We start from the raw sequence: 17,758 nt of genomic DNA, 5'->3' as shown, positions 1-17,758 counted from the left end.
ACTTTAGTTTAATGTTTCTTTTCAGATGAGGGTAGAAGTTTAAACAAATCTGTGTAGAAATGTTTTCTCTTCTATTACAAGTTGCTTTTGGTTTGTGGTATATGCAATATAATTAATTATTAGTCAACATTAATAAATACAGAGTGTTAAGATTTTATAACTTTTTGTTTGTTATACCTTCTGTATGTTTAAAAAATTAAGTGTCTGAAGGACTATGTTGATGTACTCAGTGCAAAATACTGTTATATTTCTACTATAAGTTAGTTGCCTAAAAACACCTTACACAATCAATTATTTTTATAAAATTTGATAGTAATTCTCTATGTAGTATATATTATTTAATACTAGTGTTTTATTTATTTGTAGGTGGGTTATTTGAATAATTTAAATGAATAGTGATGAGTTTATTTAAATAAATAATTAAAATGAAAAGGTAGAATAGTTTAGATTAAATTCTTTAATCTTAATTTTTAAATAATTAAGGATTATGATAAATCCGCTGTGTATATAATCCTTGAAAGTAATACATTCAGTTTGTTCAATGCCACACCTTCAATTGTCAGTTTGTTGTGATATGGATTGGGTGTGTAGGGATTATCTTTATTGAAGACAAAAGTCTGTTATAATTTTGCTCATAGAAAAATCAGTTGTTCAGTGCCTTTTGTATCTCAAGTACTTCATACATGTCAAAGCCATAAAAGAGATTGAGACAGATGAATAAACAACAAATTAATAAACCACATTCTAAGAAAAATTAAAAACATTACATTATTTATTTATTTAAACACAGTTATACAGCACAGTTATACACTTACGTTAAGCAGTATACATGAACTGTATAATAAACAAATTATATAAATTTAATTTTAATTTCTATGTATATAGAAATAAAACAATATATCATGCATGAATGATTCATAGTCAAGGTCCAGCAAAAACTACTGAAGATAAATTAATGAAAATTTGAACACATGTTCAGTACAATACAGTATAAGTGCACACTGAAAGAGGATTTTTTTAAATTCTTAATTTAAAGGGCCAAAATGAAGTAACATTGAAATTTACTATTTTTTTAATTTCTCTGTAACAAATGAAGATATCAACCTGATTTTTGGTTTGTGAAATCTTCAAATGAATATCTGAAAACCAAGTTCTAAATTTTTTTGAAATTACAAGATGGTCAATTGCAAATTCATTAGCATATATGTGTATGAGCATATGTTTCTTCTACATATGTCTGTCACACATAAAAGCATTTGGCTTTATATCTCAGGAATGACCAACCCATTTTCTTCAAATTTGGCTCAAATATTTCTTTATGAGGGCATTGATCATATAGATCTTTTTCAAAATTTATTAAGGAATGGGAGATGAAAAAACCATTTTTGATTTTTTTCAAAGCATTTTAGAGAAAACTTTATTAAAGAAAATTTATTACCTACAGTACATAAATAAATAATCCAAAAAGAAACTTTCTCAAAAAATCATTCCCCACCCACCTCTTAAAATTAAAATATATGATTTTTATTCTTTTACTTATCACCCTTCTGTTTAAATATTTTTTAAGTTTATATTTCATATATAGAGCTATCAAGAAATGCCTACAATTATTTAAATTTCATATCCCAGACCAAAAATGCAGAAAAGTATATTGTATGACTTGACTGGCGATATTAGGAAAGCCATGCAATACTTCCCAGTTTATTTTTTATTCTCTGAATGTTAATAATAATTCCTTTAGAAACCTTTTACTTAAAGGAAAATTTTCAGTTAGGATTAGGATCTGCTTTATATTTGTTGGAGTAAAAAACAAAAAACCTGATTTTATAAAATCTTCAGTCTGCACTTGAATTCAGCCTAAAATAAAATCTAATTAGAAAAAAAATAAAAAGTGATTAAAATTTCTTACCTGATATACCTATTGAAAAGTGTTTTAATAAAATCTGGTTTATAATTTTCATAATAAAATGGTAACAGTACACCAACCATAAAACCACTAATAGTAAAAAACCAGTCAACCATTAACCCAAACTGATTTGTCCACATAGAATATTCTGTATATTTAAAAATCTAAAAAAAAAAAAAAGAATGAAAACTAAATTTTATACATATTTGTGTGTAAGTATGAACACATGCATGTATGAATATGAAAGGATGCTGAAAAGATCTGGCCTTGAACAGGAAGGAAGAGTAGCTAGAACTATTTAACTTGGCTACCATCTTATTACAGATTTAACACATAGAACATTATTTATCAATTTCTTAAAGGACTATAATTTGTTCTCTTCATCAGAGCAACTTTCTTTCATCGGTAATAACTAGTCATTCAAATTGATTATCTCTAAATAGTTCAAATACTATAAAATCAACTCAGGAGTGCCCATTCATTTTTATGTTTCATCAGAATTTAAACATTTTGGTATCCAGTTCGCTTCTGCATACCAAACTGCTCTTGTTGCATTTCATAGATATCGTTAGTTTCTCAACTTCTTTAGCTAATATTTTCTGATTTACCAAAACCAGGTAGCGTATATGATTAACAGTTTCAGGAGCTGTCCCTATAAAGGCATCTCAGGACTTTTTTGCTCAGAATTCTTAACTTAATCATATTATGATTTAAATAATAATTAACTTACTGTCTCAATAAATTGATAATTTGAGATTCCGCCCATTTGAAACATACCAAACCGATGACCGAAAACAATAGCAACTGTTGGTAGTAAATGCAAACTACTTATTATGTTCATGTCATAACCATTAACTGGTGGATGTAGTCTAAATAAACTCTTTACAGAACGTCTAAGTGAAAAGCAAAGGAGAAAACTGCCTGAAATAAAAATCAAGGAACCTTATTAAAATTTAATGCACTAAATAACATCGTAATTAGAATATTAGAGCTTTAAAAATATTAAGAACGTTTTACACAACATATGTTAGTTATAAACAGCAAGCTATACATGATATCATAACAATCAGTGAAAAACAAACACAATGGTAGATTAATAAGAGAAAGAAATTTTTTTTATGTTCACTTCCTCAAATTATATCTACATAATACTGGTGTTCCAGCTTATGGAGTAGAGTTGTTTAATGTTTTATCAGTTATTTACAACAAACAGACTTTAAGGCAAGTTGAGGATGGGTGATTTTATTTGAAAATGGACCTTGATTCATTTGAATTTTTTGTTTTATTTGGTCTAAAAAAATTGGGAATTGATTTCAGAGTATGAAACCATTCACCTTCAAGAAAACTGAAAAAAATAATTATTAATGGTAATGATTTCTTAACCATATGAAGTTAAAATGAACATAAGACCAGTATCTTGTAAATTGAGATAGCAGTAAAACTATTAATAAACAAAAATTACTTTTTGATAAAAACGATGAATAAAAAAATTTTCTTTTTAATCCAAAAATTGTTATGGAATGGAATTTTATTGAATTAGTAAGTTTTAATTAATAATTGCCAAATTAATCATTTAGTCATAATTATAAATAAATTTGTATTATTAGTCTGATACTGCTTATCAGAAAGGGAAATATATATGGCTGATGTTAAATCTATAATTTGTTTTTGATAAAGAAAATATGTAATGTAAAAGATTTGGTCTTAATGTTAATTTTATACTTTTTACATTTAAACTATTATTTATATGCATACTTCAATTTCAAATACTGAAAAATCAAGTTACTTACATACATCTGAACTATTAGGAATGAAGTAAATTTAACTGCATAGCTCATTTTGTTATGATTATTCTATCAATACCAAGACTGATGGGTGAATAATGTTAATATTTCTGTAATATTCATTTATTTTCTCTTTCTAACATTTTTAATGATAATGCAATAATATCATTTATTTTGTCTTCATCATTAAAATCATTAAGATTATAAGTTTAATTGCATGTTCAAAGTCATAGAAGTCACCAAGGATGGTCACAAAGATGTTATAATTCTTGAAGTTTTTAAAAGTTTAGATTTGAAAATAATATCACTGCATTGTATTTATGAACAAGAACATAGAAGAAAAAAACATTTTCTTGTATGAGTTAATATGTGTGTTATATGGTAACTTAATTTAAATATGATACTTACTTGGCTTATTTTCAAGAATTTCAAAACACTTAAAATCGTAGACTGTAGCCATTATAACAATAAATACCCAAAATCCAACAATGAAGCTGAAACAAAAAGCAGTTATTTTAATCATGTAATACAGATACTACTTTTCATGAAAATACTCCAGCTAAAAACATTTTAAGAAAGTAATTATTGCTGAATTTAAAACCCAACTTCAGAAAGATATAACTTAGATTTTAGGCAACAATGACAGCACAGTTAACCACTGATAGTTACACCGACGCCGATAGTTAAAATATTAATTTTTGCTGTGTGAGAGGGTTAAAAAACCTAACAGCACAGAATTAATCTAGGACAGAGAAGCTGCTTATAAATGCAAAGATTAAAAAATTATGTAACAACTAATTTAAATAAATCTGAATGAATCTTTGAGAAAAGATACTAATCTAATTAATAGTTTGTACCTTTCTGGTTTTAAATCCACAAACATCACATTGATAATTTCATGTTAAGAATGGTTATATTTCCCTTTTTTAAAAAAACTTGTAAATACTTTTTCATGGGGTTACTACTATTTTTTTTCTCTTTATACATTCTTTATAAACTCTAAACATATGTGTTATTGATAGAAAACAAGATTCAACATACAGCCATTTTGATGATTTTCTGTATTTTCATTATGTTATCAAATAAACTATTCTCATTGTTTATATGAGGAATCTTCTTGTTTATTACCATGTCTTCTTTGGGATCGAAGCCTTTATTTTCTTCACTATTCTTTGTATCTATAGACATCTTCATCATTTAAATGAATCTTTCCCAAATCTAATGTATTGAGGAGAAATTTTCAACAAACACTCATGTTTTTGCTATTACTTATGTTCAACTTAAGAGAGGGCCCATCACTTAGTTTAGTCTATAAATAATAAGTTTATTGGTAAACACTTACATAATAATTTACTGAAGGTGTTGAACATAATGATCTTTTTCTATGTACTCATCAACACATTTGACCATGTTCCCGGTTACTTTTGTTAACTGTACACTATCTATTACTTGAATGGCATTGTAATGTTTGTCTTTAATTCCTGCAGGGTGTGTGGATTGCTCCTCTGTAGAATTTCTTTTAATAACCCCACATAATGAAGTCTAGACTAGTAGGATGTTGATGGCCACAATCCTTTAGAAACGATTCTTCTACTGAAAAAATCCTGTAGCATTTCCATAATAAAGTGAGCTGTATGGCAAGTGGTGCTGTCCTATTGCAACCAGCAGTCACACTCATCCTTTTGCAGTAAGGCTATGAACTATCTGATATCTTGGTAGATGGCACCATCCACAGTTTTTTCAAAAAACAAGAGTCTTATTATTCACTGGCTTGAAACTGCATACCATACGCCAGTTTTTTGTGGGTGTAGGGGAGATTCAAAAAGAATATGTGGATTTTCAGTAACTCAGGTTCGGTAGTTAATATTAACATATCCACCAAGATGTTGACTTTAAGGAAGTTTTTGAACCTCTGGCAGTAGTGAGTCCTTTTTTAATGTTCATCATTAGCTCATGGAAAATCTACATTTGATATAGATAACATTTCAGCATTCTCCTCACTGCAGCCTAGGCTGCACCTAGTAAAACTTTCTTTTTCCGGTTTAGTCTCCACAAAGTTTTATGAGAAGATCTTGTAACTGCCGCTTTTAAAGTCCTGTATGATCTTTATCATTAAAACTGATCTGTGTTGGGCACATTTCTGGTCTAACATCGAAACTGTTTCACAAAATTTTTTAACTAACTTCTGAATAACACTTTTAACTGGTGCTTCTTCTTCAAATTTCTCCCTGAACTTACACTGGCATATGCATGAGATTTTGTCTCTAAATATGTCTCCATCACGAATATACATTCTTCAACAATTAACCACATTTTAACAAACAATAACACACCCTATTCAAAAGCCAATGCTTGACGCAGACAGACTGGCAATACTCAAACGTGCTGGCAATAAACATTCTCCCCACTCCAGCTCCAGTCGTACCTTACTCTAGCCATCTCACAACAATATATGCATTTAGTGTAGTCTACGGTGTGAAGGGCCTCTTTTAAGTTGAATAATCTGTATATATACAAATTTAACTAATATGATTGGACTGGAAGATTTCAAAGATAATAAATTACTCTTACCAAAATATAAGATCAACAGTTGATATCCTTGTGTCATCAATTTTAGCACAAGCACCAGGAGAAAATGAAAGAGAATATATGTTGCTCATATTTTTTTCTTTCATATACTCATTTAATGATGTAATAATGTCATCTTTGCTGCAAGATAATGGGACACAGAGAGCCCATTTAATTACATTGTTCTTCTGTTTTGAAAGTACACCTCTATCCTGAAAACAAAATCCAATCAGTCTTAAATATACATGCTTGAGATTATTATACTTATAAATTTATCATATAAAATCTAACAGGAATGAGTCATGTAATTTAAACAGCTATCTGTATTCCTTACAGTCCAATGATTCCACAACATTAGAACATTTTTAAAAGTAGCATCCTGAAAATTGAAGGGTTTGAAGAAAAGATACATTCCAATGACTGGAGCAATGAAGTGATTCCTGTAAATCACCAAATATAAGGAATGCTAGAGCAGTTTCACTTCATCACTGGTATTTTTCAATAGAATGACCATAGAAGCCCATGCCAGTTTAAAAAAAGCAAAAACAAAAATTGAACCATCATTTTAAAAACCTTTAAAGTTTTTAATTACTCTATTTGTCACCCAAGACATATCTGCATAAGAAATTATCTATCTTGAATAATTTAACTTATTAACAAACAGATATTTATTCCTGCAATTTAAATAATCTCACCAATTTTTGCTTTGCAGTGATCACTTTCTACTTCCAAAAAAGTAGAATATATTAATTGAAAAGACCTACTTTCACTCCATTTAAAAAGTTAAAGTAAAAAATTGCTGAAATAAGTAGAGTTTCATTTGAACATTATTAATAATCATAAGAAAATTTGAATGGAAGCAGTGCAAGGATGGGAGGAAAGTATAGTGAACAGTTAGCAAAATAATAATTGTTTAAAACAACAACAGCAATATTTTTTAAATATCCTCATCTTAATTAACATAAACTGAGCAAGATGACAGTTGACCAAATGGATCAGCTAGCCAACATTCTCGTGAATAAAATAAATGTAATGTTTATTACATAAGAAGATTTCATGATAGCTTATTAATGTGTGAGTAGTTCATATGCAATGTTTTTAAGTATACAGAAAGAAGGTAACTACCACCAAATATATAACAGAAAAAATATTTGAGCAGTTGAATAATACAAAAGCCTTCAACAAACTAATATTACGAATTAAATATGAAATTGAAGCATTAATCCAACTAAAAAATTTGCTTTTTTTATAAAGTAAGATGTCTTGACATTCAGCTGAAAAAATTAAGTAGTGATTTAATTACCTATTTTAAGATTTTACTGATTTACAGTAGGCTTGAAGGAAAATTCCATTTAAGCAGCTGTTCATGATAAGTCTCCCAAGATATTGCTGTTTACTTAATATTAACAAGCAAAGAACTCCAGAAGTGTGGATATTAAAATTGATTAACAAAATGAAGTAGATATGTACATTATATATTTTAAGTTATAAGGTATTTTAAATATATTTAACTGCATTTGAACAACGATCCTGCTTCATCACTGAACACCACAATAACTGATACTAATGTGATCTGAATATAATATATGTTGCTTCACAGCATTTATTCACTTCAAAATTTTCTAATGCTTTTAATAAAATCAAGTATCATCATATTATTTCATCAGCCAGAATGCAGCATTTAAATAAAAATAAACAAATTGTTAGGCATGTTCCCAAATGTAAACTATTTACCAAAAGATAAAGTATTGTATCATATTTTATAAAATACAAGATGCCAAACTTAGAATCAAACTTTTTTGTCTAAGTATTATAAGTAAATTCACTGATGAAAGGTGGATTTAATGAGTATAACTAAATCATTCTAAATTCAAATATTGATTGTTATAAGGAAATTTGATTAATGGAATAACAATGCTCTTGTAAATGTTTGTTCTAAATTCATATATTTTTCACTTATACACATATATACACACTGAAGAGTTTTAGAAGCACATCATGAGTCAAACTATTCTTAACTTCATTGTTTCCAGAATAAATATTGTACAATCAGTTATTTAAAATGAAACTGCTGAGACATACTCAATGGGGCAAATATAATATTAATTATTTTCTGTTGAGGCTTGATTTAGGAGCTAAAAGTTATACTAATCATTAAACATTTTTTATTTCTATTAATCATAATTTAAAATGTGGAAATAAAACCAAAATAAATATGAAAAAACCATCTAAGTTTGCCAAACCAGGAGGTAAATAGTATTTCCATTATATTAATGTAAACTATCACTACAATATCTGTTGTATGAACGTCAAACTATTGATCAGTGCGTTATAGAATTTTGGGTATTAGAATTGACATAGATAGACAGTTTGATTAACTATATCCATCTAATGTTCAAATACATAATATATTGCTGCAATCTATTGAAATAACAGTAAAATTCAGTCACTGAACTTTATAATATTTTTTTACCTGTAAAAGAAAACCAAAAGACGAGAATAATTTTTTTAAAAATTTATGTGCAGTTATTTCAAAAACGTTTGTTCTGGATGCTGAAATATTGCAATTATTTTATTTTGTTTGGAACTATTGAGAGCTATATAATGTATTGTAATGGGGTCAGTGTAACGGGTTTCTTCCAAAAAGAAGAATGAGAGAGAAAATAAAGAAAGAAGAATCTAGAAGGAATCAAGAAGGATTCTTTATTTAGAATAATGGGTCTGTTTAACAATTTGTTCTTTGTAATACAGACAATGGCAACTCCAAAAGCTCCTGTTCGATCAGAAGGATTACTGGACTGGAAAAAGGACTTATAGAAAAACATAGAAGGCGTGGGCACCTTCTATGGTTTTCTATAAGTCCTTTTACCAGTCTGCTGTTATTATCCCGGTATTATTGTATTATTGTTCCAGTCCAGTGTTACTGTCCACACAATAACAATTATTACGCTTGAACAATCAAAAGGAAAGGGACTATACTGGTTCTGCAGGCCAGGAGGTATAAATACTGCCAGGGACCAGCAGATAAGATCAGTAGTTTTGCAAGTCTGAATTCCGTGCAGCTGCGATAACAGTAAGTGTTCAATAACAACGACTGAAGAGTGCATCACAAGTATTCCATTTTGGACAGTGGTTGAGTACTAGAAGCTGTCCAGTGATTTATTTGTGAACAGGAGTGAAAGTGACAGTATTCTATCCATTCATGAAGTGTAAGGTAGTTCTTTTGTAAACGGTAAAAGTAATATTACTTGCAGAAAATGAATTGTAAATTCTTCTATTATAGACTTATTGTTAATTTAATATTATTTTCTATTGTTCATTATAAAGTTTTTAGTAAATTGGACTGTATTTTGGTATTTATAATTTAATTGCCATTTTTGTCTTTTTATTTGAATTACTATTTTGTGTATTATGTTATTTATTAATTTTATATTATATATTTTTAGGATAATAAATTGTATTTATAAGAAACTTTTATGTTTGTTAATCTCTTAATATACTTGTTGAACCACAAATATGCAACAATATAAATTATTTATTTTCATTTCATTTCCTAGTTAAAGTTGAAAATGAAATATTCAAAACAGAGAATAAAAGAGTGTGTATAGAAATTAAAAAGCTTTTTTCTATACATGTTTTTCTGATACATGCTAACTTTTCTAACAACTCACCGATTCAGATTGTATGATAAAATGTTTCTAAAAATTTATTCTAGTGGTTTTCAGTCATATTTGTGACCATCCACAGTGACTGGTGCTGATATTTTCATACTTTCATCAGCTAATGAATGCTACTGCTGGTGTTTTTTTTTTTTTAAATAGATTTGTATCAATAATGTGATCAAACCGTGCATTTCATTTGAATTGTGTCAGTTTATTTTGTACCTCATTTTGTATTCAACTGTGGGTCCTTTTTTTTGTAGTGTGAAACATTAAAATATTAAGTATTAGGATTACTTTTAAATGTCTACTAAAAATGGATTTCTTTCAAAAGAGAATTCTACATTTACATTGTCTCTTTACATCCATATTGTGGCAATTTCAAAATGTAATTGTCTAGTAGCCTAACCATTGTTCCTCAGCAGGTACACAGAACAGGATCTACTTTTTAGTTAATATTTATATAGATTATTATATATATTTAAATTATTATTAAATAATTTAAATTTACAAAATACATAATATTTATATTTACATAGTATTAGAATGATGGAGCAAGGTCAAACTCTATGGTCTAAGGTCTATGGTCTATGGTCTATGGTCTAAGGTCTCTTCTATGTACGGTCACATCAGATATGAGCCCTATTGTCATGAACATGATAATCCACACATGTAGTCCTACTTGACTCTTTATCATAATTAACATTATTGATAATGTTTTTTTTTTATTTTTCTCCTGAATATTCTGAAGTCTGTAGATATCCCATGCAGTTTTCTGGATTGGGGACCCAGCTGCATCTCTGAACATGAGTACACCTCACTCACATGAACCTCATGTTCAGACTTCGTCTTCCCAAATCAGCTGATTTGGAAGACGAGAGTTCCAGCGTTCAAGTCCTCGTAAAGGCTGTTACTTTTATATGGATTTGAATACTAGGTCGTGAATACCGGTATTCTATGGTGGTTGGGTTTCAATTAACCACACATTTCAGGATGGCCGAACTGGGACTGTACAAGACTGCACTTCATTTACATTCATCCGTATGTATATATATATATATATATATATATATATATATACTCATCTTCTAAAATAATACCTGAACGGTAATTCCCGGAAGCTAAACAGGAAAAGGAAAGAAGACTCAGGTCGAACCTTATCTGAGACGTGTGGTTAATTGAAACCCAACCACCAAAGAACACCCGTATCCACGATGTAGTATTCTAATCCGAATAAAAGCAACTATCTTTATTAAGATTCGAGCCTGAGAACTCTCGACTTCGAAATCAGCTGATTTATGACAAGTTTTAGTGCTGGACCAACCCGATGGGTTTCATTAATAATAACTGTAATTAATAAAATTATATTTTAAATCTATTTGAATTAGATATCTTAAACTAAAATAATATTTATATTTGCAATAATACACCTCTCTCTTTTCCTGTTTAGCCTCCGGTAACTACCGTTTAGATAATTCTTCAGAGGATGATGATATGTATGAGTGTATGAGTGTAAATAAAGTGTAGTCTTGTACATTCTCAGTTCGACCATTCCTGAGATGTGTGGTTAATTGAAATCCAACCACCAAAGAACACCGGTATCCACGATCTAGTATTCAAATCCGTGTAAAAATAACTGGCTTTACTAGGACTTGAACGCTGTAACTCTCGACTTCCAAATCAGCTGATTAGGGAAGACGCGTTCACCACTAGACCAACCCGGTGGGTTTTGCATCTATACACCTACACTTACTTAAGTTTGGAGGCAGCTAAAGTGTAGATAAATTAATTTGATAGTAATCGTAAATACTTACGTTAAGTTTTTCCCACACCGGTACATAGGGACTGTATTCAATTGTATACGGATCCGTAAAATTGTACAGTTTAGGTAACTGTAATGTAATTGTCAATAAACAGTACTGTGCAATTAATGGTTCTCTTACAGAAAGACATTCGTCAAAATCACCATATTGCATTAAGGTACCAGAAACTATGCCGACTCCCGATTTAACTGATGAATCATACACTGAAAAAAAAAACATACAATTTCAATTTACAATATTATTTCTTTAATTTGATTCCAAAGAAATATAAAAAGCCAAGCGATTGAAAATTTTAAGTGTATTTATAAAAATTTTTTTATAAATTATATATTATATTATATATTTCTTTATAGATTTTTCATAAATTTTATTTCTAAAAGTGGATTATATTATTTAATTAACGTAAATTCTATTTAATTGACGAATAATATTAATAAATCATCAATATACGATTATCTAAGCCGGTCGGGGTTTACAAAGATTCGAATTGAAAGGAAATAAACTCGCATTACTTGAGGTATAGAAACTTGTACATAACTTTTAAATTCAATAATATTTTTCTGTTTTCTTCTTTTTTTATTTATTTACAAGTACACTGACACTGTATTTTAGTAATGAATAAATTATATGAAAGATATGCCTTAACATATAATAAAAATTTCAGATATTTAAAAAAATATATAATTAAAGCAAGTAGCGGCTACTTTGTCTGAAGCTCAAACCGATAAATTAGATTTAATAACCTGATTATGAGTTGAGTTGTATGCATATAACACAATTATTAAATTGACAATAATTAATGTTCATAAATCAAATTCGCATTGTATTTAATTCAATCCATTCTTTACTTTTTTATCGTGTGTTTTTTTATTATCCATGCGTTCAGGTATTAAAAACTCGTAACTGGTTTCTAATTTCATCGTTTGCGATATATTTATTAATGTTTCTTTTTAATTAAAAATAATAATTTTCATAATTAATTAATTAACAAAGTATCCTATATCAACAATTTTACCCTTAGTTTACTAGATTACTTAATGAAAACTGGCTATTCGATTAATTCACCAAGAAGTATAAATAATCTTTTGAATTTCATGTATATTTCAGTGTTATAAATAAAAATGTGAGTATTACGATGTAAAGCGTATAATTATCAGGTAGAAAATCATTTTAAAACGTAATGAAGGAAAAGGGATTTAGCTTGTCCGTGCATTAATGTTTCAAGGATGATATATATATATATATATTTTTTTTTTTTTTTTGAAATGAATAATAAATGTTCACTAAAATGAAAAATTTTTGAATTTTTTATGTCTATCGACTTACGCTTGGAGTTAATTCAAGTGATAAGATTCATGAAAAATATTTTTTAATTTTGAAAATAAATCCAAGGAAGAGAGAGAACTTAGCCGACCGCAGTAGTAAAATGGATGTGTCTTGCTTCCAAAAAAATCTAAGTTGAAAAATAGCAATGCGCTTAAGGACTGTTTTTTTTTTTTTAATAAAAAAAGCTCATTTTAATCTAAATTTATTTGTAACATATTTTTTAAGATTGTTTTTTTAAATGTGCTTTAAGAACTTCCTCGTTTTCTGTTTATTTCAATTGCATTTTAGGATAATTCTTTCTAGTATACAAATAATCTGAAAGTTGAAAGTCCGGTACCGGCGGACGAAGCAAATTACTGAGTTAGTACTATAAGTGCTAACTCAGTAATTTGCTGAAGTAGTACTCAGCACTGGGTTACTGAGTTAGCACTATAAGTGCTAACCCAGTAACCCAGTGCTTACAGTACTAACCCAGTATGTAATACTGCAGAAAGTAAACTGACAAAATGTATAATCGGCTTACTAATAAGGCTTACTGTATGGTTTTTCACTGAAGGATTTGTAATATAGTTTGGCTATATATTTCCTGATAATTCGAACTGGCTTCGAAAACAAATGTGGATGATCTTACTTAATTGCTATTTTTACTTTTCTATCATTATAATTCCATTTCAATGAAGATTTTCTCTTCAGAGGTGAACGAAAACTGAAAGGGATTCTTTTCGACTAATTCCTGAAACTACTCTACTTTACGAAAAAAATAAAAAAATAAAAATATGCGCTTTCAGTTATTAATCAGTTTTCCAGTTTTAATCAGGAACGGTTAATATTTCTTTTTATCAACAAAGATTTAGGCTTTAATAATCCTGTTACTACTTCTATAGTAAACTTAATCTGCTGCTGCTATTTCTTCTAGCAGTTTGATACTTAAAGCCGCCATATCTTCCAATATTCTTTCGAAATTCTTAATAGGTGCATTATCTTTATGCACTTGAAAGTGCCTAAATGACCTTCTATTATTTTTTATAATTTTGTCATTAAGATTGATAATATCTATCTCATTTTGTAAACCATCACTCTTTAATTTTTTCAATTTATACAGATTCAAGGCTAGTAAAATAAATCAGGAAGTGTATTAATGTCAAATAGATTCCAACCAAAGGTTGATGGTTAATGTGAATACTGATATTCCCAAATGGAACAAAGCTACGTATATAGTTGATCGGTTCTGCCAGAAATCTAATCTCATAAGTCTTCGTCGATCTTATTAGCTGCCGAACTTTGAATAATGCATGGTGGCATATGGGCTGCCATCATACATTAGGATGGTAAAAAATGAGTTCTTAGCATTTAAAAATTATGACTTTTCGGATAAAATTTTGTAATACTGACAAAAAACCAAATATTTTTCTAAGAAAGGTCACCAAAATAGTTTTCCAGGTTAAGTAATGTGTGTTAGTCTAGGCACCTTCCCATGTAAAAGGTAGATGAGTACTTAAAACACCGACGGATTCCTTGAAACGCGGACCGGTATTTCGGATAATTTAAATAGAACTGTTGAATATCGAATGATTGATTTAAAACTTAACTAGTAAACTAAAGATTAAAATAAAAAATTATTGATGATAAGCTGAATATGAAAAACAATCTACTCTCTGCTGGAGTGGTTTGATTACATCAGTTCTAAATATAACTAGAATGAATTATACAATATGTCAACAGCATATAACGGCATCTTCAACAGCAGCCATGAAAAGGAAAACCATACTCAAATTAAATGGAAGCCGCTTTAATCAATTTTATGTATACTTTTTTAATATTTAGTTATCATGCACGTTTAAATCAAGGAAAAAAGATCGTTATTTGTTATAGCTTACGTTAAAATGTAGTCATTACATAGACTCGTTTATTCTTTAATCGTTAATAATATCTTATTTAATTATTAATTTACTTTACATTATTTATTAATTATTTCGGGTTCTCACAAAGCCAAAGAATAGAATTAAATGTAAATGTCTGCATTTTTGTCATTAAAAGCTTTTTTTACTCTTTAAAATAATCTTTCAGTTTTCCAGTTACTGCCGAGTCTGGGTGTGTGCGTATAATAGACAAATGCAATAACAGCTATTGGCTTGTCAGGCCTTACGTAGCTGCAGTGTAAGTCATAATGTACCGGTAAGTATATAGTCTGGAACGGACTCAAATCAGAAAATATATGTATTGTATATCTAATACAAGTTTTGTATCCAAGAAAACCGAAGGTCATCTTGTTTTAGGTTTAGCATTAAAATAAAACAACAAAAACCAGTTGTATCGTTAACTGCATTTCAGATCAAATTTAGTGATATTTTTTTAGAAATTTTAATGCACTGCAATGCATCGTATTTCTTACTAAAAACTGAAAAAAAAACCAAGGACTGTCGTTTTTAATCGGTTTAAAAAAAAAATTATATTGGTAATTGTCTGTGACTGAAAATAAAATCAATAAAACTAAAATACTTATAAGTAATTAACTTAAACATTTTTAATGAACTTGCCAAAAGGAGATAATCATATAAAATAACCTGCATTAATTCATGCATTAAAATAATATTTTAAATAATTTTAATCAAAAATCTATTCTTGTAAAGTTTTATTTTTCAGCCACGCTAAGTACTTGCCGAAGAGTCTGAAGCTTAATAACTTGCTCCATAAAAAGATCGAGAATGAACTTATTTTATTCCCTGATCACTTTTTTATTGACCTATCGTCACTGATTATTTCTTTAAAAAAAAATTGAAGAATAACGAAGGAAAGTTCTCTTTGTGATTAATTTTTAACCTTACTTGAATTAATTTTGGTGTGAAACGAAAAAAATATTTAAAAAAATATGTATTACATTATAAATTAATATATTTCTGTAATAAATTGTATTTAGATAGATTGATAGAAAAGTAATAGAGAAGTAAATTAAGACCAGCCTTGATTTTTTAAAAAAAATATTATGAAAAGCGTTATCAGAAAGCATAAAATTTATCAGAAAAGATAAAAAAATTACTCACTTTTCATTGCCCATAATAATTCGTCTTTTAATCCTTTTTGTAACAGTAAACTATCTTTTTGGCAATATTTATTACTTGCGTTTGGATAATAAATTGGTATTCGTGGAACAATATCTTGACATAACGAACCGATCACTTGTATTACTAGTAATGCCGCTACTTGCCACATATTCTGAAACATAAAAAATGGAATATTCAGTTAATATAAAAATACAACAATAATATTCTGCATTTTTATAGAACATCACTTTTTTCAACATTAACAGAATTAGGTTTAGGTAACAAAACCGCAAACTTAATCAAAACAAGATTAACTAACACATACTAAAATTTCTGGGAGAATTACCTGATTTTTTCTCATCGGAACCGGCGTAAGATAAGGAGATGGACTTTCTCCACTACTTTTTAACTGTGCTATTGAAAAGGTAGTTGCAGAATGAAACAAAAATTTCGACAAAAATAGTGGAAGTCTGGGAACTAAAGGACTAAAAAATAAATGTTTAGCTTTCGCTGATGACATGGCATTATTAGCTAAAACCTGGAAAGAAGCTGAAAAAAAAATTAAAGAATTAGAAAAACAAGCTGCTAAAATGGGACTAAAAATCGCGTTTGAGAGAATTAAAATTTTGACTAATGATAAAACCTGCTCGAATTTCCTTAGTATAAATAATAAAAAAATAGATAAAGAGGATAATTTCAAACATCTTGGAGAATGAATCGGTTGGAATTTTTTAAAATAAAACGGCGGTTTACAGTTTAGAGCTAATAATAAAATGGAATTAGCTTTCCAACTAACGAAAAACACATATAATAAACAGTCTTTTCGTGGAACTCAAAATTTCGACATTATAAAACTGTGATAAAGCCGGAAGCACTCTATTCGGCATCTGTCATAGCACTCTAAAATTGCGCGAAAAAGGTCTACTAGAAAATCTAGATAAAAGAAAGGAAAATTATAAGAAAACTTTTAGGTTCTAAATTTCAAAATAATTAGGTAAAATTAATTTCAAATAACAAACTTATACTAAAACTGTAAAATTTTCAGACACAATAAGGAAAAGACGAATTCCATTTTACTCCCATTTATTTAGAATGAATAACAGTAGATTGACTAAACAAATTTTTGATTTGTTTCAAAGTAAAAACAAACTAAAGGCAAATGATTCACACAAGTCCAAGAGGCCTAAAAGAACTCATGATACCTAAAGAAATTATTAAAGAAAGAGATATTTTAAAGAAAATATTGAAAGATAAAAATAAAAGGTTTCAAATAGAATCAAAACGCAAGAACAACAGAGTTGAACTTTCTGAAGACGAAGGAAAGAGATGTCTGAAAGAAAGAAGAGGTAATGGGCAGATAGAAAAACGAAACAGCCACAAAAAATAAATATAACGTGTTCCATAGTGAACTATTTGAAGAAACAAATATACACATTTAAAAAAACAACTTTTTTTCTATCAATCTGAAGGAGATGAAATTTTGTTGTTGTAAAAATCGAAAATGAGTTAATAAAAAATAAAGATTCTTAGTTCAGATTAATAATTTAAAAACTGGAATTTTTATCTTTTTTTACCGTCCGTCCATCAGTTCAAGAATACATGACAATAAGTTAAATCTGAACATCATTTCAAAAGGGCAATGTTTTAAATG

The 17,758-nt window shown here is 28.5% G+C and overlaps 1 protein-coding gene across 1 annotated transcript in view; it reads right to left on the bottom strand.

Moving 5' to 3' along the window:
- Nucleotides 1–17,758, bottom strand: part of LOC142325732 (nose resistant to fluoxetine protein 6-like) — a 40,962-nt gene that overhangs the window by 19,140 nt on the left and 4,064 nt on the right. Inside the window, exons 2-8 of the mRNA XM_075367764.1 lie at nt 16,454–16,645; nt 16,108–16,279; nt 11,732–11,943; nt 6,262–6,470; nt 4,099–4,184; nt 2,637–2,827; nt 1,910–2,070 (exon numbers count right to left, since the gene is read on the bottom strand). Coding sequence (XP_075223879.1) covers nt 1,910–2,070; nt 2,637–2,827; nt 4,099–4,184; nt 6,262–6,470; nt 11,732–11,943; nt 16,108–16,279; nt 16,454–16,645 — 1,223 coding nt within the window. The remainder of the gene's footprint in view (nt 1–1,909; nt 2,071–2,636; nt 2,828–4,098; nt 4,185–6,261; nt 6,471–11,731; nt 11,944–16,107; nt 16,280–16,453; nt 16,646–17,758) is intronic.

This window comes from Lycorma delicatula, chromosome 5 (assembly GCF_047948215.1).
Source record: "Lycorma delicatula isolate Av1 chromosome 5, ASM4794821v1, whole genome shotgun sequence".
Lineage (NCBI taxonomy): Eukaryota > Metazoa > Arthropoda > Insecta > Hemiptera > Fulgoridae > Lycorma > Lycorma delicatula.
This window is presented reverse-complemented; position numbering and strand designations above follow the sequence as displayed.